Source organism: Tachyglossus aculeatus, chromosome 2, assembly GCF_015852505.1.
Source record: "Tachyglossus aculeatus isolate mTacAcu1 chromosome 2, mTacAcu1.pri, whole genome shotgun sequence".
Taxonomy (NCBI): Eukaryota; Metazoa; Chordata; class Mammalia; order Monotremata; family Tachyglossidae; genus Tachyglossus; species Tachyglossus aculeatus.
This window is the reverse complement of record NC_052067.1, coordinates 47,258,283-47,283,259: the sequence shown is the minus strand read 5'-3', so window position 1 is coordinate 47,283,259 and position 24,977 is coordinate 47,258,283. Positions and strand designations below refer to the sequence as shown.

Sequence of the window (24,977 nt, the reverse complement as noted above, 5' to 3'; positions counted from 1 at the left end):
AACCTATCTCGTGCACAAAGTCAGTTCCTCGTCAAGCCGGAGAAGTCTATCAGAGATGCTTTCATCCATCAGATACCCTTTCAGAGCACATGGGCTCCAACAGGAGACAAGGAGTCGGTAAATCGGTCATATTTATTGAGCACTTGCTGTGGGCAGATTATCGTAATAAGCGCTTGGGAGAGTACAATAGAACAATAAACAGACACATTACCTGCCCACAACCAGCTTGTGGGTCTACTCGTAGGGACCTATGTGTGTGTTTGTGTAGCGAATTGGCAGTTGGGCTTGAGATGTGAATTAAGGCAAGCTTGTCTTCTTAGGGGGATAACTGGAATGGAGGAAAACTCATTCTCAAACGCCCTGAGTTCTTCTATACCACAAAAATAGTATATGTGTAGCTATACAAATATAGGGAAGCAGCATGGCCTTAGTGGTGAGAGCATGGACCTCCCGACAGTTTATGTCATGAGCCTAGCACCAGGGATTTGTCTCCCCTCTAAATTCTGGCACTCAATGTATGAGCCCTTCCCTGGGGATTGTCTCTCCTCTAAATTCTGATGCTCAGTGTCAAGTTCCAAAAGTGAAACCAAGTCACCACCGTGTACAGTGGAAAGTTTTATTTCATACTAAACCTACTAAAAACAGAGGTTAAACGCGCGCGTGCGCACACACACACATATTAAAACACCAAAATCCAACTGGTTTTGCCCAAGTTTTTTGTGAAGATGCTCCCATTTTGGAGGGAGTCCAGTGGAACCTGAGTTTTAATTCTGTTTATCTGCTGTGGGACCTTGGTCAAGTCACTTCACTTCTCTTTGCCTCAGTTCCATCATCTGTAAGATGGGGATTAAGACTTAGAGCCCCTTGAAGGACCTGAACTGTGTCAATCTGATTAGCTTGTATCTACCCCAGTGCTTAGTGCAGTGCCCGGCAAGTAGTAAGGGCTTAACGAATACCATTAAAGAAAAAAATTATAACAAGATTCCATGTTCAGGAAAACCTCTACCGGACTCAGCCGTCTTCCATGATCATCAAGCATGCACGCGCCCACAAGCCGTTCCTTCCGTTACTCAAGATACAGTGAGTAGTTGGCAGTAGAGGAGCAAAGTGTGTGAGCTGGGTTGTAGTAGAAGATAAAGGAGACAAGGTAAGAGGGGGCAAGCTGACGGTATTTTAAAGCTGGTGGTAAGGAGTTTCTGTTTGATGTGGAGGTGAATGGGCAACCCCTGGAGGTTCTTGAGGACTGGGAGATGTGGACTGAAAGTTTTTGTAGAAAAATAATCCAGGCAGTAGTGAAGTATGGCCAGGAGAGGGGAAATACAGGAGGTCAGGAAAGAGGCTGATGCTGTAGTCAAAGTGTGATAGAATAAACACTTGTATCAGTGTGGTAGCGGTTTGGATGGAGAGGGAAAGGGTGGATTCTGGTGATGTCATGAAGGTTGCATCGACAGGATTCGGACATGTTCGACATGTTGGTTGAACGAGAGAGATGAGTCAAGGATAATGCCAAGGCTTGTGAGAAAGGAAGGAGTGTGGTATTTGTCTACAGTGATGGGACAGCCAGGGGGAGGACATTTTGAGAGGGAAGATGAGGAGTTCCATTTTGGACACGTTAAGTTTGAGATCAGCCCAGGGCTAAATTGGGAATCCCGTGACAATCTCTACCTCTGACATCGGTTTGGTTTTTCTTTCCATTTACATTGGCCAGTAGGGAGCATATCCTTGCAGACCATTCCCACCAGAGAATGCTTCTCCTTTCAACTTCCCATATTGCGTTCTTACGGTTTTCCTCCTGCCTCTTCCACTTACGAATATATCTTTTCTATCCTCCTTCCCCTAGCTCAGTTTTCTCCCCATACTTAGAGGAGGGCCTAACTTTCACGGAGATTTTGCCGAGATTATTGTTGTATTGTACTCTCCCAAGCACTTAGTACAGTGCTCTGCACACAGTAAGCGCTCCGTAAATATGGCTGAATGAATGAGATTCAAAACGCAGGCACTCCGTTGGGACGGAATGAACCTGATGCGACGGATACTCTAAAATGTACGGAAATTATGGTGTCTCTCTGTCTGCAGCCAACTGACACGCAGACCTTTGCCCAGAAGCTCCAACTCCGGGTCCCATCGTTGGAATCCCTGTTTCGAAGTCCAGTCAAACAGTCGCTGTTCCGGGCGCCTTCAAAAGAGTTTCTGGCACGGGCCTCCTCTAGAGATTCTTTAAACCAGCTGGACCTGGACGCCTCCACCTCCACGTTCGATCCACCGTCTGATATCGAAAGCGAGGCGGAGGATGCCATGGGGAACGTGGACAGCCTTACGGAAGACCAGCTGCTTTGGCGTTTGAATAAGAGCGAGCGCTGTATAAATACATACAGAGAGAAATATTCAGAGGTAGGAGCACAATTCCACGCTTGTAGAGAACTACTCAACGATGAATGAAATGGTGTCACCTCTAGGAATGGTCTGCTATTCCTATCCAATCGAAGCTGCCCCTGAAGGAAATCTTGACTGAAATGATTGTCACTTTGGATTGTCTTTATTTGGAACCCTAAGGAATTTTGGGAAATTCATTTGTCCCCCAGGTTACTGTCGATAGCGCCCCTTTTAAGGTTGAGTAACTGATGCCTTTCGTTGTCTAAACACATACACATTATTGTATTTTATCATTATGAAGGTATTTGTTAAAAGCGCTTAGTGTGTATCAAAGCACTGTTCTAAGCACTGGGGTAGATCCAGATTAATCGGGTTGGATGCAGTCCCTCTTCCACATGGGGTTCACAGTCTAAGGAAGAGGGAGAGCAGGTATTTAATACCTGTTTTACAGATGAGGAAACTGAGACATAGAGAGGTTAGGTGACTTGCCCAAGATCACACAGCAGGCAATTGGCAGAACCGGGATTAGAACCTAGGTCCTCTTCCTTCAAGGCCCCTGCTGTTTCCACGAGGTCACACTGCTTCTCTACTATGTAATGTATTGACCCTATGTAATATATTGACCAGTAACCAATCAATCGTATTTATTGAGTGCTTACTGTTTGCAAAGCACTGTTCTAAGTGTTTGGGAGAGAGCAGTATAACAGAGTCGGTAGAAATGTTCCCTGCCCACAAGGAGCTTCTAGTCTAGAGGAAAAAGCAGGATCTAGAGTCCACCGCTTATAGCTGAGGGGCCAGCATCTGTTTTCTGTTGTGTCTGACAGTGGGGAGACAAGGAAGATTTAGGGAGGAAGTGTTTGGGGCATGTACTGTGCCCTTCCTGCTTCTTAGTGCTCAAAGTATCCTCAATTGCAACTGTTTCTTTTTTAATGGTATTGGTTAAGAGCTCACTGTGTGCCAATCACCACCCTAAGTGCTGGGGAAGACACAAGCTAATCAGATTGAACAGAGTCCCTGTCCCACATGGGGCTCACAGTCTTAATCCCCATTTTACAGATGAGGCATCTGAGGCCCAGAGAAGTCAAGTGACTTGCCCAAGGTCACACAGACGCATGGCAGAGCTGAGATAAGAACCCAGGTCCTCTGATTCCCAGGCCCAAGCTGTTTCCACTAGGCCATGCTACTTCTCACTTTTTTGTGCAGAAGAGCCAAATCAAATGACGCTTTTGAGCTTCTGATGTGCAAACAATAATAATGATGATGATAATGCTTCTATTAAGCCCTTTTAGTTGGCTGAGTGTTGTGCTGAGTGCTGGGGTTGATAGGTACAAATGAATCAGTTTGGACACAGTTCCTGCCCCAAATAGGATGGAGGGAAAACTGACATTTTTACCTCCATTTTACAGATGAGGAAACAGGCCTAGTGACTTGTCCAAGGTCATACATACAGCATGCAAATGATAGACTCGATTCAAGAATTGAGGACCTCCTTCACTCTTGTGTCATGCTCTTTCCACTAGGCCATGGGCTAGTAGCACACATGAAGTACTTCATTGTGGAATTGTAATTGTGAAATCCTAATAATGAAGTTAAAAACGGGAAAGGAAGAGATGGAAAATGAGGAGGGGGGAGAGGGAGAAAGGAAGTGAGAAGGAAAGTGAGAAAAACTTATTCCTTGATCATTTTTTGGTGGTATTTGTCAAGCCCTTATGTGTCAAGCACTGTTCTAAGCACTGTGGAAGATAGAAGCTAATCAGTTTGGACCCAGTCCCTGTCCCACATGGAGCACACAGTCTTCATCCCCATTTTCCAGATGAAGTAACCTAGGCACAGAGAAAATGACTGACTGTCCCGAGGTCAAACACAGCAGACAAGTGATGGAGTCAGGATTAGAACCCAGATCCTTGGACCCCCCCGGACCCAAATTGAACCCATTAAACCTACTCGGGGTGTGGCAGAGGTCTCAGGCTCAGCGGGGGAGGTTGTGGGATGGAGAGAACCACCTTGCCAATCTATGGTATATCAGTCTATGGTAATTATTGAGCATCTGCTATGTATTGAGCACTGTCTAGGCGCTTGGGAGAGAACAGCACAACAGAATGAGCAAACCACATTCCCTGCCCGTAACGAGCTAAAGCAGATGTGTTTGCCCATGAGGCCGTGAATTGAAGGCCACATCCTGCTCTCCGGGAGGAGAGAGAAGAATTTCACAATTTCTGCAGCCATTCATTCATTCAGTTGTATTTATTAAGCAATTACTGTGTGCAGAGCACTGTACTAAGCGCTTGGGAGAGTACAATATAACAATAATCAAACACAACCCCTGCCCACAACGAGCTTACAGTGTGGAGGGGAGATAGACATTAATATAAAAAAATAATTTACAGATATGTCCATAGTGCCATGGGGCTGGGAAGAGGGATGAATTAATTCATTCAGTCGTATTTATTGAGTGCTTACTGTGTGCAGAGCACTGTACTAATTGCCTGGAATGTACAGTTCTGCAGCAGATAGAGACAATCCCTACCCAACAACGGGCTCACAGTCTCGAAGGGGGAGACGGACAACAAAACAAGTAGACAGGCATCAGTAGCATCACAATTGATAAATAGAATTATAGATATACACACATCGTTAATAAAATAAATAGAATAATAAATATGTGCAAATATACCCAAGTGCCTTGAGGTGGGGAAGGGGGTAGATCAGAGGGAGGGAGTAGGGGCGTTGGGGAGGGGAGAAGGAACAGAGGAAAAGGGGAGCTCAGTCTGAAGGCCTCCTGGAGGAGGTGAGCTCTCAGTAGAGCTTTGACGGGGGGAAGAGGTAATTTGGTGGATGTAAGGAGGGAGGGCATTTCAGACCAGAGGTAGGACATGGGCCACAGGTTGACAGCAGGACAGGCGAGAATTAGACACAGCGAAGAGGTTAGTGGAAGAGAAGCGGAGTGTGCAGGCTGGGCTGTAGGAGAGAAGGGAGGTGAGGTAGGAGGAGGCAAGGTGATGGAGAGCTTTGAAGCCAATAGTGAGAGTTTCATGCGAAGGTTGATAGGCAGCCACTGGAGATTTTTGAGGAGGGTGGTGACATGGCCAGAGTGTTTATGCTCGAGCTGCTGAACGCTGCTGGCGAAAGTCTAAACACCATGCCAACCTCGTTCACTACAAGTTTATCCTTTCCTGCCTTAACTCAGCCCTCTCCTCTGCCAGACAAAACTATTTCTCCTCCCTTATTGACACCCATGCCCATCGCCCCCGCCAGCTCTTCCGTACATTCAACTCCCTTCTCAGGCCCCCAGTTCCTCCCCCTCCTCCTTCCCTCACCCCCAACGATCTGGCCTCCTACTTCATTGAAAAAATTAAATCCATCAGGTCCGACGTCCCCAAAGTCACTTCCCCCCCTTCTCCAACCCCCTGGCTCTCAACACTCTCTGCCACTCTCCCATCCTTCCCAGCAGTATCCTCAGAGGAGCTCTCATCCCTCCTCTCATGTGCTACTCCGGCCACCTGTGCTTCTGACCCCATTCCCTCTCATCTCATGAAATCTCTCGCTCCATCCCTTCTCCCCTCCTTAACTTCCATCTTCAGCCGCTCACTCTCCACTGGTTCCTTCCCCTCTGCCTTCAAACATGCCCATGTCTCTCCAATCCTAAAAAACCTCTCTCTTGACCCCACCTCACCTTCTAGTTATCGCCCCATATCCCTCCTACCATTCCTTTCCAAACTCCTTGAACGAGTTGTCTACACGCGCTGCCTGGAATTCCTCAACAACAACACTCTCCTCGACCCCCTCCAGTCTGGCTTCCGTCCCCTACATTCCACGGAAACTGCCCTCTCAAAGGTCACCAATGACCTCCTGCTTGCAAAATCCAACGGCTCATACTCTATCCTAATCCTCCTCGACCTCTCAGCTGCCTTCGACACTGTGGACCACCCCCTTCTCCTCAATACGCTAGCCGACCTTGGCTTCACAGACTCTGTCCTCTCCTGGTTCTCCTCTTATCTCTCCGGTCGTTCATTCTCAGTCTCTTTTGCAGGCTCCTCCTCCTCCTCCCATCCCTTTACTGTGGGGGTTCCCCAAGGTTCAGTGCTTGGTCCCCTTCTGTTCTCGGTCTACACGCACTCCCTTGGTGACCTCATTCACTCCCACGGCTTCAACTATCATCTCTACGCTGATGACACCCAGATCTGCATCTCTGCCCCTGCTCTCTCCCCCTCTATCCAGGCTCGCATCTCCTCCTGCCTTCAGGACATCTCCATCTGGATGTCTGCCCGCCACCTAAAACTCAACATGTCCAAGACTGAACTCCTTGTCTTCCCTCCCAAACCCTGCCCTCTCCCTGACTTTCCCATCTCTGTTGATGGCACTACCATCCTTCCCGTCTCATAAGCCCGCAACCTTGGTGTCATCCTCGACTCCGCTCTCTCGTTCACCCCTCACATCCAAGCCGTCACCAAAACCTGCTGGTCTCAGCTCCACAACGTTGCCAAGATCCGCCCTTTCCTCTCCATCCACACCGCTACCCTTCTTATTCAAGCTCTCATCCTATCCCATCTGTACTGCTGCATCAGCCTTCTCTCTGATCTCCCATCCTCGTGTCTCTCCCCACTTCAATCCATACTTCATGCTGCTGCCCGGATTATCTTTGTCCAGAAACGCTCTGGGCATGTTACTCCCCTCCTCAAAAGTCTCCAGTGGCTACCAATCAATCTGCGCATCAGGCAGAAACTCCTCACCATGGGCTTCAAGGCTCTCCATCACCTCGCCCCCTCCTACCTCACCTCCTTTCTCTCCTTCTCCAGCCCACCCCGCACCCTCCGCTCCTCTGCCGCTAATCTCCTCACCGTACCTCGTTCTCGCCTGTCCCGCCATCGACCCCCGGCCCACGTCATCCCCCGGGCCTGGAATGCCCTCCCTCTGCCCATCCGCCAAGCTAGCTCTCTTCCTCCCTTCAAGGCCCTACTGAGAGCTCACCTCCTCCAGGAGGCCTTCCCAGACTGAGCCCTCTCCTTCCTCTCCCCCTCCTCCCCCTCTCCATCCCCCCATCTTACCTCCTTCCCTTCCCCATAGCACCTGTATATGTGTATATATGTTTGTACAGATTTATTACTCTATTTATTTATTTATTTTACCTGTACATATCTATTCTATTTATTTTATTTTGTTAATATGTTTGGTTTTGTTCTCTGTCTCCCCCTTCTAGACTGTGAGCCCACTGTTGGGTAGGGACTGTCTCTATATGTTTCCAACTTGTACTTCCCAAGGGCTTAGTACAGTGCTCTGCACACAGTAAGCGCTCAATAAATGTGATTGATGATGATGATGATGTTTCTATAGAAAGATAATCTGGGCAACAGAGTGAAGCAGGGAGAGACAGGAGGTTGGGAGATCAGAAAGGAGGCTGATGCAGTCATTCAGTTGGGTTATGATGAGTAATTGTACCAACAAGGTAGCAGTTTGGATGGAGAGGATTTGGCGGTTCCTGGTGATGTTGTGAAGTTGAGACCATCAGGTTTTGGTGACAGACTCGATGTTTTGGGTGAGTGAGAGACCAGAGTTAAGGATGACACCAAGGTTGCGGGCTTGTGAGACAGGAAGGATGGTAGTGCTCTCCACAGTGATGGGAAAGTCAGGCAAGTCAGGGTGACGCAGGAGGGAATGGGAGAAAAGGAAAAGGAGGTTTAGTCAGGGAAGGCCTCTTGGAGAAGATGTGCCTTCCGTAAGGCTTTGAATGGGGGGAGAGTAATTGCTTCTTGGCTAGAGGGCCCTGCTGCACTTCCCCCAAGCCTAGCAGCCCTGCAGGGATTTGGCAGCTCAAGCAGGAGGTCACATGAAACAGGTGAAAGTCTCCAACCAGCAAGATTTTCCCAAAGTTCTTTCACAGTCAGCAAATGTAAGGATGGGGCTGTTGGGGAACGTGAAGCAAATTTTCCCAAAGTTCTTTCACGGTCAGCAAATGTAAGGATGGGGCTGTTGGGGAACGTGAAGCAGAAGGCTGAGGAGGTTTGAATATAAAGGTGGCATTGTGTGATGTCACCGTAATTTTTACATACCTCCCCGAGTTATGCCAACCTAATTTCTTTCAAGCTTGGGTCTTTGGATCAGAGGTAATTTCCTTGGGTAATTTATTTTCTAGTTTAATGTTTAAGTATGTCAACATCCAGGTAATCAGTCAATGGTATTTATTTCCCAAGTGTGTAGTACAGTGCTTTACATATAGTAATTACTTAGTGTGCACCATTGATGATTTATTGAGTGCTTATTGTGTGCCTGGCACTGTACTAAGTGCTTAGGGTACTACAATACAACAGAGGTTAAAAAAATGGCTAACATATTTTTGTTTGTGTGTATTAGCTTTTCAGTGCTTATCAGGCTTCCCAGAGAGAGAAGAAAAAGCTACAGGTAAATCCATTCTTTTTTTTTTTTTGCTGGAATACTTACATACTAGATTTTATTACCTTGAAAAACTCTCCCTCTAAAGACCCTGAATTAAAATATTCAGTATTAAAAAATTTAACTTGAAAAGACCCTTTTAGTTTGGAGAGTTTGTACTTTCTTAAAGAGACTGCAAACCTGTCACAAGTTATTTTTGAAAAAAGTTTGGGTTTCATCTCAAATATTTCTGGCAATCTTGCTGTTAAAGAACGGTGCATATGGGCTTTTAGTATATATTGGAAGTAGATCAGAGAATAATAAGTAAGCAGAAATAATTTTATCATTTTCATTTGACTCACTCTTTATGTGTAGCTTTGGTATTTAGACACCATAAAATTGATAATAGTAATGGTAACCCAGCACAGGAAATGAACTGAGATAGGGTTTGTGATAGCTTATTTCATAAACCAGGGCTGTTCGTTTTCAATTTAAATGGATCTAACCCCAAATTTCCCATTTTTACAAAAAGCATCCTCTATTTTTTTTTCTGATTCTCATTTGATTTTGAATCAATACAACAAACTCTCTGGGATCTGAAAAACCTGGGACCGAGTCTACTTCAGGCACTTAAACTATCAGAGGAGGCAGGGATGGGTGAGGTGTGGGGTTTTGGGGTTTTTTTTTTTTGGTTTTGTTTTGTTTTTACTGTTTTTTGTATTAGAGCTTACTATGTGTCAGGCACCATACTAAGCGCTAGGGTAGATACATGCCAATCAGTTTGGTCACAGTCCATGTCCCACATGGGGCTCACACTCTTAATCCCCATTGTGCAGATGAGGTACCTGAGTCACAGAGAAGAGAAGTGACTTGCCCAGGGTCACACAGCAGACAACTGGCAGAGCCAGGATTTGAGCCCAGGTCCTTCTGACTCCCAGGACCATGCTTTACCCACGAGACCACACTCCTTCTAGGAGTTTTCCAGAAAAGAGGCTCAAGAGTTACCTCTGCCTCGGCGCCTCAGATTTGGGGCAGGGATATGATGAGCCCGTTGTTGGGTAGGGACCATCGTTATATGTTGCCGAATTGTACTTTCCAGGCGCTTAGTACAGTGCTCTGCACACAGTAAGCACTCAGTAAATAGGACTGAATGAATGAATGAATACTTTTAATCAGAGAACGAGCACACACAAATGTTCCACACAATTTTACTTATCTTTCATTGTTGTCTTTTTAATCAATCTCAGTGAATTCTTAGGAAATGGATCTGAAGGATTGTATATCTGAATTAGTCAGTGGGGTCAGAATAACATTTGGGTGTGTTAAGAAGAGTTCTTGTTATTTTGTTTGCTTTGTAATCGGCATGGGATGCTATTGTTGGAACAAGGATTTTAAATGTTATTCTTATTCTGATTTAAAGAGCATTTTAGGCCAGAGTCAGGATAAAGCGCTTCAGAGAATTGGAGAACTGCGGGAGGTAAGTTTCCGAGGCTGGTCCAAATTCTATAAACTAGAACCCTTCAGAGATAATGTCAATGTGTAATTCACTCCATCTGACCTGGTGACACTAGCACAAACAGGAACTAACAAAATTGCTAGTTCCCCCACAGAATTCAGGATCAGTAAAATGGAATGAATTTAGCTTCCTTCCCCTGCCTCAATATTTTCATGGTACTGGTTAACTGCTGACTATATACCAGGCACTGAACTAAGCACTGGGATAGAGACAAGCTAATCAGTTTTTATTTATGGTGTCTGTTAAGGACTTACTGTGCCAAACACTAAACTAAACGCTGAGATAGGTGGGTTGTCCCACATGGTCCCTGACTAACTCTGAGGGAGGAAGATTTAATTGCCGTTTTACAGTGAGATAACTGAAGTGCCATTCTGTCTCCTGGGTGGGATTTAGGACAAAAACTAAATTTCCAAAACCCAATTTGTCACCCTAGGTAACTCTTCTTGTCCCCAAATCTCTCTTGGTCTTGGGGGTAAACGATGTTTCAGATAGTCTATACGTTGCTGATGTTCCATTCTCCACCACCTGCTGATCACTTAGTGCAATATCGCCAAGTTTTGTGTAAGTTTTATATTTTGGTATTTGTTAAGTGCTTAGTATGTGTCAAGCACTGTTTTAAGTGCTGGAGTAGATACCAGTTAATTTGGCCTGATAATAATAATAATGGCATTTATTAAGTGCTTACTATGTGCAAAGCACTGTTCTTCTAGGCCAGGTAGACTGGCTTTTCCCAAGGAGAAAGGATGGTCAGAGTTGGGTTTTTTTTGTATGGTATTTGTTAAGCACTTACTGTGTGCCAGTCCCTGGACTAAGCACTGGGGTAGGTATAAACTAATTGGGTTGGACATAGTCCATGTGCCACCTGGAGCTCACTGTCATAATCCCCATTTTACTGATGAGGACACTGAGGTACAGAGAGATGAAGTGACTTGCCGAAGGTCACACAGCAGAGGGGTGGTGGAGCCAGGATTAGAACTCAAGTCCTTCTGACTCCCAGGCCTGTGCTCTATCCACTAAGCCACGCTACTTCGGATGATCTCACCCTCCCATGAGATTGCATCCATGAAATTCTTCGTTCCATCACTAGACTTCACCTCACTCCTTACCATTCTGAAAATATTAAGGTAGCAATAATGGTCTACTTCCCCCTCCTTTCATTTCCCATGCTTTGTAGACAAAAGTTTCTTTGAGCCACCTATGTTTCTCTCTTACAGTAGTTTGACTGAGACTGATTTCGGTTCCTTACCTCCATGGCCTTTTAACTTTCCTGGAAGGAAATTGAATGGGCGTATTGAAATGTCACAGAGTGCTATTTTGGTTTTTTTTTTGTGGAAGGCCTGTAAACTTGTTGTTGTCTTTTAGGAAATCCAAATGGGCCAACAAGCTAAAAAACACCTCCAGGATGAGATGGATGCTTCCCTGGAAGAGAAAGATCAACTTATTAGTGTTCTTCAAACCCAGGTAGTATCACTGGCTTGAAAACAGTTTATTACTTATTCTTCCTTCAAACATTTATGTACCACTTTTATATTTTTCATAGTATTTGTTAAGCACTTACTATGTGTCAAACACTATTCTAAGCACTAGAGTAGGTACAAGTTAATTAAATCGGACACATTCCCTGTTCTGTATGGGGTTCACAGTCTAAGTGGATGGGAAAACAGGTATTGAATTCGTATTCTGAAGTTTAGGAAACGGAAGCACAGAGAAGTGAAGTGATGTGTACAAAGTCACACAGCAAACGATTGGCAGAACCAAGATTAGAGTCCACATCCTCTAATTCCCAGACCTGTGCTCTTTCCACTGAGGACTTGCTTCTTAAAGGTCCTGGAAACACTGTCTAAGCTTGTTTTTTTTTCTGACACCATCCTCTCCTGGTTCTCCTCCTACTTCTCTGGCCGCTTATTCTCGGTTTCTGTAACCAGTCCTTCCCTTGGCATACCTCTTAATTAAGTGCTGGGGTAGGTATAAGTTAAACAGATTGGGCACACTCCACCTCCCACATGGGGCTCACAGTCTTTATCCCCATTTGACAGATGAGGGAACTGAGGTCCAGAGAAGTGAAGTGCCTTGCCCAAGGTCATAAACAGCAGAGAAATAGTGGACCTGGGATTAGAACTCAGGTCCTTCTGACTCCCAGGCACGTGCTCTATCCACTAGACCACTCTGCTTTCCCCTCTGCTCAGAGCAGAGTAAGTACTCAGTTAATACTACTGAGCAATTGATATAATGTTTGATTTTAACTTTTGAAATTTAATGTGCCTAGTAACCAATGGTTCTCTGCATTTGTACATATGGAACAAACATTTCATCATCACCGCCTGATGCTGGGTGATATTTCGTGGTTGCCTTGGAATACACTCCTTTTTTTCAAAAGGGTGTTGTTTTTTTCATAGCTGGTAGGTACCAATTTGACTATCATTTTTTCCATTTTTTAAGTAGCTGTGAAGAAAATCGTATCCTTTTTTATTGTATTTATTAAGCGCTTGCTAAGTGCTAAGTACTGTTCTAAGCACTGGGGTAGATACAAAGTAATCAGAGTGGACACAGTCCATGTCCCACATGGGGCTCACAGTCTTCATCCCCACTTTACAGATGAGGTAACTGAGGCCCAAGTTGTGAAGTGACTTGGCTGTGGTCACATAGCAGACAAGTGGCAGAGCCGGGAGTAGAACCTTCTGACTCCCATGCTGGTGCTTTATCCACTAGGCCTTGTTGCTTCTCTTCCTGTGCACAGAACCTGGTACTAGAAGCTTGGGATAGCAGAATTAGCAGATACGTTCCCTGCCCTGCATTAAGCAAACACTCCTGATTGAATGTATCTGTTGTTGTATTGTACTCTCCGAAGTGCTTAGTACAGTGCTCTGCACATAGTGCTCAGTAAATACCAGTAACTGACTTGCTCTAAGCCACTCAATCAGCTCTTTTCCCCCACTTATCCTCACTCCTCTCTTTTGTTCAGGTGTCCCTTTTGAAGCAGCGATTGATGAACGGGCAGAAGTTTTTTGACTCCTCCGCATCAGAATCCCAAGATGAGTCTCAGACCTCAAGCACCGTGGAAGAAACGTCCCCAAGGCACGATCTAGAATCAGGAAGTAAGTTCTGTTTCCTAGCCCCTCGGTTTAATTCAAAACTAAAGGCAGGAGCTAAGAATTTCAGAGTCGTTCGGACTGTTCGGTCATTCATTCGGTTGTATTTATTGAGCACTTACTATGTGCAGAGCACTACTAGGCTCTTGGGAGAGTACAATACAACAGTAAACAGACACACACAGACACATGGAGCTTACAGTCCAGAATGGGGGAGACAGACAATAATAGAAATAAATAAATCACAGATATGCACATAAGGGCTGTGGGGCTGCGGGGGGCAGAAAAAAGGGAGGAAGTCAGGGCGACACAGAAGGGAGTGGGAGAAGATGAAAGGCGGCTTAGTCAAGGAGGGCCTCTTGGAGGAGATGTTCCTTCATTAAGGTTTTGAAGGATGGGAGAGTAACTATCTGCCAGATTTGAGGAGGGAGGGCATTCCAGGCCAGAGGCAGGACAAGAGAGAGGAGTCGGCGACAAGATAGATGGGATGGAGGCCCAGTGAGAAGGTTAGCATTAGAGGAGCGAGGTGTGCGGGCTGGGTTGTGGTAGGAGAGTAGCGAGGTGAGGTAGAAGGGGACAAGATGGAGGAGTGCTTTAAAGCCAATCGTGAGGAATTTTTGTTTGATGTGGAGGTGTGTGAGCAACCACTGTAGATGCCTGAGGAGTCAGGGAATGTGGACTGAATGTTTTGGTGGAATAATGACAGTACTATTTTGTCATCTTTAGACGTTGACAGAGATTCAGTAGACATAGAAACCCTTCAGCAGAGAGTTAGGCGGCAAGAGAACTTACTAAAGCGCTGTAAAGAGATGATTCAGTCCCACAAGGAACGGTCCACCCTGTTATCCAATGAGAAAGAAGCACTGCAGGAGCAGCTGGAAGAGAGACTTCAGGAACTAGAGAAAATGAAGGTAAGAAGCGGACGAATCCCCGATGGAGGCTACCAGCTCGAACCAAATTCTCGGCAGTGCCTACTTCTTCCTCGGGGATCGCCTCAATCTACAGAGGTCCGGGTGCTCAGAGAAACGGGCTGAACTTCGGGTTTGAGGGCAGCAATATGTAAACAGAAGCAGTGGGGCCTAGTGGAAAGAGCACGGGCCTGGGAGTCAGAGGACCTGGGTTCTAATCCTGGCTCTGTCAATTGCTTGTAGTGTAACCTTGGACTAGTCACTTCACTTCTCTGTGCCTTAGTTTCCTCCACTGTAAAATGGGGATACAGTAACTGTTCTCCCTCCTACTTTGATTGTGAGCCCCAAAGCAGAACAGGCACTGTCTCTGACCGAATTAATGTACCTACCCTGGTGCATAGAACAGTGTTAAAACACCTAGTAAGCATTTAACAAATACCATAGAAAATGGCAGGAAAGACCATAAAACACATTTGGCTACCTCCAGTGTTTCCATTCCAGTTTTAAAAGCTGCTTTCCTCATTCACAAGGCACTGATTTTCTGAAGCTCAAATTAAGAACTAGGTAGATGGAATCATGCTCCTGAAGTCATCGTTGTTGGAACGTCTCCCTCTCTCTCTCCTGACTATCTTTCGAGTGTTCTGCTCATCCAGGAGGATCCCTCTGGGTTTCTTGAGAAACAGTGTGGTCTAGTGGTTATAACATGGGCCTGGGAGTTGGAAGACCAGGGTTCTAATCCGGCTCTGCCACTTTTCTGCTATGTGGCTTTGGGCAAGTCATTTCACTTCTCTGTGCCTCAGTTACCTCATCTGAACAATGGGGATTCAATACCAGTTCTCTCTCCTACTTAGATTGTGAAGGAGATGTGCCTTCAATAATGCTTCGAAGTAGGGGAGAGTAATTGTCTGTCGGATATGAGGTGGGAGGGCGTTCCAAAGCCCAGCTCGACCTTCTTTAGTGCTTGACTAGAGTTGAAGTTATGGTCTTCTGGTAAGCCATACATATGTATGTCTCAGAACCATTTTGCTATGCTTTTGAGACTGTGGCTGTGTTTTCCAGTGCCATTAAACTACCCAAGTCCCAATACCGGCTACTGGGGGGATTAGCTGAAACTATTAGCTGAGTCCTGAGAACTCCAAATAAGACACTGCATGGGACAATTCCCAGCATACATACACATCTGGAGCCCTTGGAGGAAGAGGGAAGCTGTGTTAGAGATGGAAAAGAACTTTCTTTCGTCGTCTCCTAGGAACTCCAAATGGTGGAGAAGACGAAGCTGATTACTCAGCTGCGGGATGCCAAGAACTTGATCGAGCAGCTTGAACAAGATAAGGTGAGTGTTCTCCTCAGGACAGCCATTAAGGCTCACGGGGCTTGGCTTTGAACAGCTCGAAAGCAATGCCTGTCATGCCGATTTCCAAGCCAATTGCAGCTCCTTTCATTTGAGGGGTGTTTTTGTTTCACATTCCAGTTTAATACTTGCATTTAGCACTGGTTTTGAATTAGATTACACCAATGACCATAATAATAGCGGTATTTGTTAAGCACCTGCCTTGTGCCAAGCACCTTGTGCTAAACCCTGGACTAGGTACAAGACAATCAGGTCAAATGCAGTACCTGTCCCTCACTGGGCTCGCAGTCTAAGGAGGGAGAACAGGTATTGAATCCCTATCTCACATATGAGAAAACTGAGCCATAGGGAAGTGAAGGGACTTGCCCAAGGTCTCCCATCAGACTGTGGCAGAGCTGGGATTAGAACCCAGGTGCTTCTGACTCCCACTTTTTCACTAGGCCACACTGCTTCGCAGATTGATTCTAAATCTGTAACATATCAGTACCTCCATCACCATTGTGACTCATGTGGTTATGTGGAATGACTCCAGTTTTCTCTAAAAAAGAAAGTTACTATTTAGCAAAATGAGTATTACATAATGGGCTGTATAACTGTATTGTAATAGGAACAAATAAACAAGATTCTTGATTTAGATGGCAGGAGATGCAACATAGCCTAGTGGAGAGAGCATGTGGCTGGGAGTCCTAAGGACCTGGGTTCTAATCCCAGCTCTGCTACTTGTCTGCTGTGTGACCTTGGGTAAGTCATTTCACTTCTCTGGGCCTCAGTACCTCATCTGTAAAATTGGGATTAAGAGCATGAGCCCCATGTTGGACGTGGACTGTGTCCAACCTGAGAAGCTTGCATCTACGCTAGCGCTTAGTACAGTGCCTGGTGCATAGTAAGCACTTAAGTATTAAAAAAAAGGAGCCGATTAAGTAATCGATCTTGGTTTTGAAGGAAAAACACTCATGCTTATGGATAGGTACCATTTTGAGTGTCCATCCATCGAAATCTAAAATATTTGGTCATTCAGAGGTCGTATTCTTCTTGAAATTAAATGTTGGTATTTATTTATAACTACGTGTAGCTTCCTTTTGCTAAATCACACATCTTTGCCTTCACGAGAGCCTGAGAGTTTACTTCATCATCATTTATTGAGCGTGGTGTAGAGTGCGGTACTAAGCACTTGGGAGAGTACAGTACTACAGAGTTGGTTCATTCATTCATTCATTCAGTCGTATTTATTGAGCGCTTACTATGTGCAGAGCACTAAACACTTGGGAAGTACAAGTTTGCAACATGTAGAGATGGTCCCTACCCAACAGCGGGCTCACAGTCTAGAAGACTGACATATGGTTGACATATTCCATGTCCACAATGACTTTACAGTGTAGAGGGGGAGATGGACATTAATATAAAGAAATAATTTTTGACATATAATTTATGGATATTTATAAAAGTGTCATGGGGTTGAGGGTGGGGCGGGTATCAGATTCCCGAAGGTCACAGATCCAAACTTAAGTTTGAGTACCTCCATCCTCTAAACACTTGTGCTTCAGTTCAGTAGATGTTAAAGTGGCATTTTGTGTGTGGAATTTAGCAAAAATCTGTCAAGGTAATTAATATCATATTGATAAAACTATCTGGTGCACCCAAAAAGGGCTAGGGAAGCTATGTGGCTCAGTGGACAAAGCATAGGCCTGGGAATCAGAGGACCTGGGTTCTAATCCTGGCTCCACCACTGGTCTACTGTGTAACCTTAGACAAGTCACCTTCAATCAATCGTATTTATCAATCGTATTTATAAACCTTCACTTCTCTGTGCCTGTTACCTCATCGGTAAAATGGGGATTAAGGCTGTGTGTCCCTCGTGGAACATGTACTGTGTCCAACTTGATTAGCTTGTATCTACCCCAGCACTTAGTACAGTGGTTGGCACATAGAAAGCGCTTTACAAATACAAAAACAAACCAGCAAACAAATAAAAGCCCATCCTGAGCATTGTAGGCTGAGTCAATCCCATTTCACAGGTGGCAGCCCAGCCACTCCCAAAGCAATCAGGTTTTAAAGCAAGAATGAGGACACCAGAAGCCATCACTTTTCTGATTTTCTGGAGACAGCCTCTCGATGCCAGAAATTTTAGAGAAAGCACAGTCTAAGGACTAACACAAAAGAAACCAGAAGAATGAGAAGATAAAGTTTAGCAGATTTGCACATTTATCATTGTTAGTTCAAGAAATGTAATGTATTTTGAATCTGGGCAGAAAAAGGTGATGGATGAAGTTTCCCTAACATTCAATATTATGAGAATAAGACAATAGATGTGTGCCAAAAAGATGACATTACCAACTTCTCACCACAAAAGACTTACTTTCCTCTAGGCTGTCAGCTCATTGTGGGCTGTGAACATGTCTACCAACTTTGTTATATCATACTCTTCCAAGGTCTGCAATACAGTAAGCCTTCAGTAAATATGATTGATCTGTTGATTGATTTACCCAATTCACTGAGCCTGTTGAACTGATGGCACAAAACTACTTGTACTCTTAATATTTATTAAATATCTGCTGCAGATATTTAATTAGATGCAGGGAGTCTGAAGGTTTAACTAGAATGATTGTGGTCAAAGTTTTCCAATTGAAAGTTTCCAATTTTCTCCTGAAATTACTCAGCCTTTTGAAAGTGGGACTTGTTGAGGTCTCATGTATCAATCAATCAGTAGCATTTCTTGAGTGCTTACTGTGTGCAGAGCACCAGACTAAGAGCTTGGGAGGGTATACTAGAATAGAGATGGTAGTTGCATTCCCTGTCCACAATGAGGTTACAGTCTAGTGGGTGAGGCAGATGTTTAGAGAAGCAGTGTGGCTAAGTAGAAAGAGCACAGGCTTTGGAGTCAGAGGTCATGGGTTCAAATCCCGGCTCCGCCAGTTGTCAGCTGTGTGACTTTGGGCAAGTCACTTAACTTCTCTGTGCCTCAGTTACCTCATCTGTAACATGGGGATTAAGACTGTGAGCCCCTTGTCAGACAACCTGATCACCTTGTAACCTCCCCAGCGCTTAGAACAGTGCTTTGCACATAGTAAGCGCTTAATAAATGCCATCATTATTATTATTACTATTAAAGAAATTGTGGATATAGACATATGTACTGTCAGATTGAACTGTCCTCATTCTGCTAGTGTTCCCTAAAGACATGCATTTTGGCCTTTCTGGTGTATTCATATCAAAGGTACTTATTGAGCATTTAACGTATGCTGAGCACTGTATTAAGCACTCGGGAGAGGACAGCACAATAGCTTACAGTCTAGAGGGGGTGAGACAAACATTATAATAAATTATGGAGGTGGATATAAGCACTGTGGGGCTGAGATGCACAGTGAGGCTGTGGGATTGAACCTCCCTCATCCTCCTTAAAGGCTTGCGTTTGGTCGTTTTATTTTTTCTTACATATTTATAGATATATAACAGGAAATTGTGTTAGTCACATGTGTCCCTGTGTACAGTCATTACTAATTTGATCAAATTTCTTTAGGAGTTTTAATTCCAATATCTGTCTATGGCTTAACAGGTCAATAAGTGCAGTCTCTTCCTCCTAACCTCAGTCTGGATTTTAATTAGTGCTTTTTTTTTTTTAACTGGTATTTGTTAAGTGCTTACTAGGTGTCAAGCACTACACTAAACCCTGGGATGGATACAAGCTCCTCAGGTGTGATACAGTCCCTGTCCCACACAGGGCTCACAGTGAATGGGGCGGGGTTAGAGGGATGGGGCATGTCTCTTCCTCCCCAGCCTGCAATCCTGGGCTCTGGCCAGAAATGCCAGAGCCAATGACTCTCCTCCTCTTCAAAGCCTAATTGCAGGCACATCCCCTCAAAGAGGTCTTCCCTGACTAAGCCTTCCTATGCTCTTCTCCTACTCCCTTCTGCGTCATCCTGACTTGCTCCCTTTATTCATCCCCTCCTCCCAGCCCCACGACATCTCCGTGCATATCTGTAATTCATTTATTTATACTAGTGTCTGTCTCCCTGCTCTAGACTGTAAGCTCGTTGTGGTCAGGGAATGTGTCTGCTGCACACAGTAAGCACTCAATAAATACAGTCGACTGAATAAATGAAAACCCCTGGTGCACCCGCAAGCCGATGACCTCTGATCCATTCTGGGGCTGGAAACCCCCTAACCTACCGCAAAAGGCTGCCGGGGGGAAGGGGTGGGAGGGGCTTCTGCATACCGGGGGCTGCTTCTCTCTTTCTCCTGGTTTCCCAGAATCACACAATCCCACCTGTTTTCCGCAGGGCATGATCATAGCAGAGACGAAGCGTCAGATGCACGAAACTCTGGAATTGAAAGAAGAAGAAATCGTCCAGCTGCGGAGTCGCATCAAACAGATTACCCTCCAGGGAGAGAAGTTGCAAGAACAGAAAGAGAAGTCGGAGAAAGCTGGTAAGAAATTCATGGGGCCATTAGCTGTACGTTGGAACCCAAGAGCCCTTTGGTGTTTTGACAAGATATTTTGATTGTCAAATCAGTCCGGGCGTGACCACTCCCGGAAACTTAGCCTGTGACTCTGTGGGCTACATGATCTACATATTGGGGATATGAATTATGCTTATTCTGACTCTTGGACCACAGGCCCTGTGGAGATGAGGTGGAGGGAAGGGAGAAGGAGAAATTGTGGCAGGATGATGGAAAGGTCAATCAGTCATATTTATTGAGTGATTACCTTGTGCAGAGCACTATACTAAGCAAATGGGAGAATTGGCAGGCACATTGGTTGAAGAATTGGCCTCTGAACTTCACAGCCTTCCCTCTGTCTCTCGCCTTTCCTCCTTTTCCTCCTCTTTTCATTAATTCAGTCAGTTGTATTTATTGAACACTTATAGTGTGCAGTGCACTGTTCTAAGCACTTGGGAGAGTACAGTATAAAAATGAACAGACGCACTCCCTACCCACAAGACGCTTACAGTCCAGAGGATTCCCCCTGTGGTTGACCTCTCCCTGGTTATTCTGGGAGGGGCAGGGTGGATGTGGGCTGGTTGGAGACTGAATCTTGGCTAGCCAGCTGACAGGCCTGTTGCTTTATTCTAGTCAGGACTGCAGGCAATTTTGGACTTCGCACGTGATGGATAGCCAAGGTCAATAAAACCCCCGGTTGTTATCCAACTTAATTTTAGCCAGTTAGATTATTCCAGCAGCCTCTCTCATTTGCTATTTTTTTTTTAGACGAAATTCAAAGAACATTACATTTGATTCATTTGAGTCCAGGTCCCCTGTTGTTCTCCTTATTTTGACTGGAGTGCAAGTGAGCAGAATCTAGAGACACAAAAGAAGTACTGTGATCTAGTGGATAGACTCGTAGACTCCTAGTGGACTCCCAGAAGCCTGGGAGTCAGAACGACCTGGGTTCTAATGCTGCCTTGGCCACTTTTCTGCTGAGTGACCTTGGTCAAGTCACTTCACTTCTCTGGGCCTCAGTTCCCTCATCTGTAAAATGGGGATTAGGATTTGGGAGCCCCATGTGGGACATGGACCGCATCTCACCTGATTAGTTTGTATCTACCCCAGGGCTTCATACAGTGCCTGGCAAATACCATTTTAAAAAAAACAAAACAGAGCAAAAGATACAGTTAACTCACAAATCCTCTAATCCTTTCCTGGGAAATGTCCTTGGAAGGATAGTCAACCCTCAATTGATGAGCTCCACCAACCAGTATATTATAGTAACATCATTTTTCTCTTCCATCATCCTCCAAGCTCAGATGTTTTCACATTTTTTCCTCAAGAGACCATTTACCTAAAAATTTATCTTCCCACCTCTGTACTGCCAAATGATACTTTTTTTTTAGAGCAAGAACATGGCTTTCCCAAGTGCTTAGCACAGTGCCCTGCACACAAGTACTCAATAAGTACCATTGATGGTTTAATTGCCAGTGCACCACAAGAGGTAATAGTAAAGATTGTAAACTCATTATGGGCAGGGAACATTTCTGCTAATTCGGCTTTAGTGTACTCTTGCAAGCACTCAGTACGGTGCTCTGCATATAGTAAGTGCTTACTAAATAATAATAATAATAATAATACAATCGATTGATTATTGAACTGTTATCTAGAAGAGCAGCATGGCCTAGTTGAGACAGGCCTGGTAGTCAGAAGGACCTGGGTTCTAATCCCAGCTCTGCCAATTGCTTGTGGCGTGACCTTGGGCAAGTCACTTCAATTCTCTGTGCCTCAGCTTCCTCAACTGTAAAATGACAAACCCTGTTATCCATCCTACTTAAACCGTTAGCCCCACGTAGGATAGAGACCGTGTCCTACCTAATTAACTTGTATCTACCCCAGTGCTTAGAACAGTATTTGATACCTAGTAAGCACTTAACAAATGCCATTTTAAAAAAATAAATAAAATTAGCAGACTACTTTTTCGAAAGTCTTCATCCATTAAAGATGTAAATGTTTTCATAGGTGCTATCTTTGAAACACCTTCCTGTATGTATTCATAATTGTTGAAGACTACTGTCTGAAAGGTTGACTGTTGAGGCATTTTGTGTCACTAACTCATTTACTCATTGCATTTTAAATCTGTAATGGGAAGTCAAGTCACTCACTAATTGCATTTCAATTTATCCTTGAGAGGAAGTTTGAGTAGAACTTCCCACATACAATAACGTTTTATGTGATTGCGTGCATATGCCAAGTGATACCACACTGCCAAACACCGGATGTAAGAAAAGGTCAACGGAAAAGAAATGCGATCGCACAAATAGTTTGCTAACAAGCAGTTTTATAAACTATTATAAGCGTACATCTTCTGGCTGTGGAGTGCTTTACTGTAGTGATAAAGATTTATTTCTTTTCTTTCCTATTATTTAAAATTTCACCACTAAGCCCGTATGCACTCTTACTTTTTGAAAACCCTTTCAATTTGAAAAAGCTTATTACTCTTAAGCTCTGGAAATGGAAGTGTTGCTGCCCAAGGTCCTAAAGGAATGATGAAGCAGTTAAGACTTCCTGGCCTGTGAATGTCAGTTCCCAAGTAACGACTTCCTTTGGCTCCCTTTCCTGAACCTCAGGATGGACTCATGTTGATGGCTGGCCGGTTGTTTTTCTTTGAAAATACTCAGTACAAACTCCTCCTCTTTCAGGGTGGCCTGGTATGTGTAGTGTCAATTCAAGGTCTTAGAAGTCAGAACCATCTCTGTTTTTAGAAGACGCATTTCTATCTAGCACCTCAAGAGAAGCAGCGTGGCGTAGTGGATAGAGCACTGGTTTGGGAGTCAGAAGGACCTGGCTTCTAAGCCCGGCTCCGCCACTCATCTGCTGTGTGACCTTGGGGCAGTCACTTCACTTCTCTGGGCCTCGGGTACCTCATCTATAAAATAATAATTAGGGTATTTGTTAAGCGCTTATTTTGTGCCAAGCACAATTCTAAGCACTGTAATAGTAATGATGGCATTTGTTAAGTGCTGACTTTGTGCCAGGCACTGTACTAAGTGCTGGGGTGGATACAACAAAATCGAGTCCCTGTCCCATGTGGGGCTCACAGTCTCAGTTCCCATTTTACAGATGAGGAAACTGAGGCCCAGAGCAGTGAAGTGACTTGCCCAAGGTCACACAGCAGACAAGTGGCGGAGCCGGAATTAGAACCCATGACCTTCCAACTCCCAGGCTGGTGCTCTATACACTATGCTGTGCTGGATGAAGACTGTGAGCCCCTTATGGAACAGGGACCTTGTCCAACCAATTAACTGGTATATAAGTACAGTGCCTGGCACGTAGTAAGCCCTTAACAAATACCATAAAAACAAAAATTTGGCTTTTTCCATTCTCTAAAAGGCAGTAGCAAGGTGTAGCCAGATTTTCAAGGGGAATGGCTGGAGGGAATCTAAAAAAACAAAACAAAACTAAGCCTCTGGATGCTAAGGGGCTGTGTCATCTCCCGGGATTTGAAGATGTGTATCGGCCTGACGGACGCATTAGCTCTTCCCCAGTGGGGAATTGTGGGAATGAAAACCATTGTAACTCACTGATCATTAAGAAAGAGGATTTTGTTAGGCCTGCCGTCCTGACTGAGGCTCCCAAGAGATCCGAAAATCATCCTCCTGTGCCGAGGAAGAAGATCAATCTCTCTCCCTGCCTTCCTTGAATTTCTGTCTCACCAGAGGCTTCCTGGCAGTACCTTCTGCCCTAGTCCAGCGGGAAAGGAAATTGGAGCTGGGGTTGCACTGTGGGGTCTGAATTAGCTTGTCTTTGGGGTAGACCATGGCCTAGTGAATAGAGCACGGGCCTGGGAGTCAGGAGGAACTGAGTTCTAATCCTGGCTCCACCACTGCTCTGCTGTGTGACCTTGGGCAAGTTACTTCACTTCCCTGGGCCTCAGTTACCTCACATGGAAAATGGCGATTAAGACTGTATGCCCTATGTGGGACAGGGACTGTGCCCAGCCTGATTAGCTTGTATCCACCCCAGCTCTTACAACAGTGTAAGCACTTAGCAAATACCATTATTATTATTAGCTATCCCCCAGATTTAAGTTAATGGGGATATCTCCTGGCCAACCCTGGCACCTGCACTCTTTATTCACCACAATCCCGCAAGACTTAGTTTTATATCTGGAATTTCTTTCTTTCTATTCACGTCTGCCTCCCCCTCTAGATTATGAGCTCACTGTGGGCAGGGAATGTGTCTACCAACTCCATTATGTGGTACCCTCCCAAGTGTTCAGTTCAGTGCCCTGTACAGAGTAAGCACTTGATAAATGTCATTGTTTGATTAATTCATCTCTGTGCGATAGTTATTCATTCAGTCAGTCATATTTATTGAGTGCTTACTGTGTGCAGAGCACTGTACTGAGTGCTTGGGAAAGTACAATACAACAATAAACAGACACACTCCTGCCCACAAGTAGCTTTTAGTCTAGATGCACCATATCTTTTTCCTCCCCATCACAGTGTTTGCCACAAAATCACATTTCATTTTTTTTCCCCTGGCAATTAGTAAGAGGAAGTTTTAACATTTCCCCAAAGAAAATAACCTGGTTTAGGCCAAAGGGTTTCAAGTAAAACACTTTGAATTCTCTCTTTTATGTTGTTCTCTGGTGATAAAAGTGTACGTGTAGCGTCCGGTGAGCTGAATTTTTGTCTTCGATAAATATATAAAGTTCGTGGCTTTTTCGTTCTCCTTTTGTGGTTTGTCATGTTGTCCCTCCCTCTTGAATGTTGGTGTGAGCCTGCTGGAGCCTCAGAGTTCCGGAAGCTACGGGTCCATGTGTGCTTTGTGAATGTTGTCTCCTTAGGGTCAGAGTTTAAATTCCGTTGTGTGTCAGAAGGTACACGATTTCATGCATCGTGTGAGCATCAGCTGCTGTCGGTGTTGTAATTTCTGTAGTCTGAAGT

At 44.8% G+C, this 24,977-nt stretch overlaps 1 protein-coding gene across 4 annotated transcripts in view; it reads left to right on the top strand.

The window, feature by feature from the left end:
• Nucleotides 1-24,977, top strand: part of GOLGA4 (golgin A4) — a 101,579-nt gene that overhangs the window by 19,670 nt on the left and 56,932 nt on the right. For all 4 annotated transcript variants that reach the window (XM_038772188.1, XM_038772179.1, XM_038772170.1 and 1 more), the window contains 8 exons: nucleotides 2,077-2,391; nucleotides 8,722-8,769; nucleotides 10,160-10,216; nucleotides 11,618-11,716; nucleotides 13,218-13,350; nucleotides 14,071-14,255; nucleotides 15,502-15,585; nucleotides 19,881-20,028. In XM_038772188.1, coding sequence (XP_038628116.1) covers nucleotides 2,077-2,391; nucleotides 8,722-8,769; nucleotides 10,160-10,216; nucleotides 11,618-11,716; nucleotides 13,218-13,350; nucleotides 14,071-14,255; nucleotides 15,502-15,585; nucleotides 19,881-20,028 — 1,069 coding nt within the window. The remainder of the gene's footprint in view (nucleotides 1-2,076; nucleotides 2,392-8,721; nucleotides 8,770-10,159; nucleotides 10,217-11,617; nucleotides 11,717-13,217; nucleotides 13,351-14,070; nucleotides 14,256-15,501; nucleotides 15,586-19,880; nucleotides 20,029-24,977) is intronic.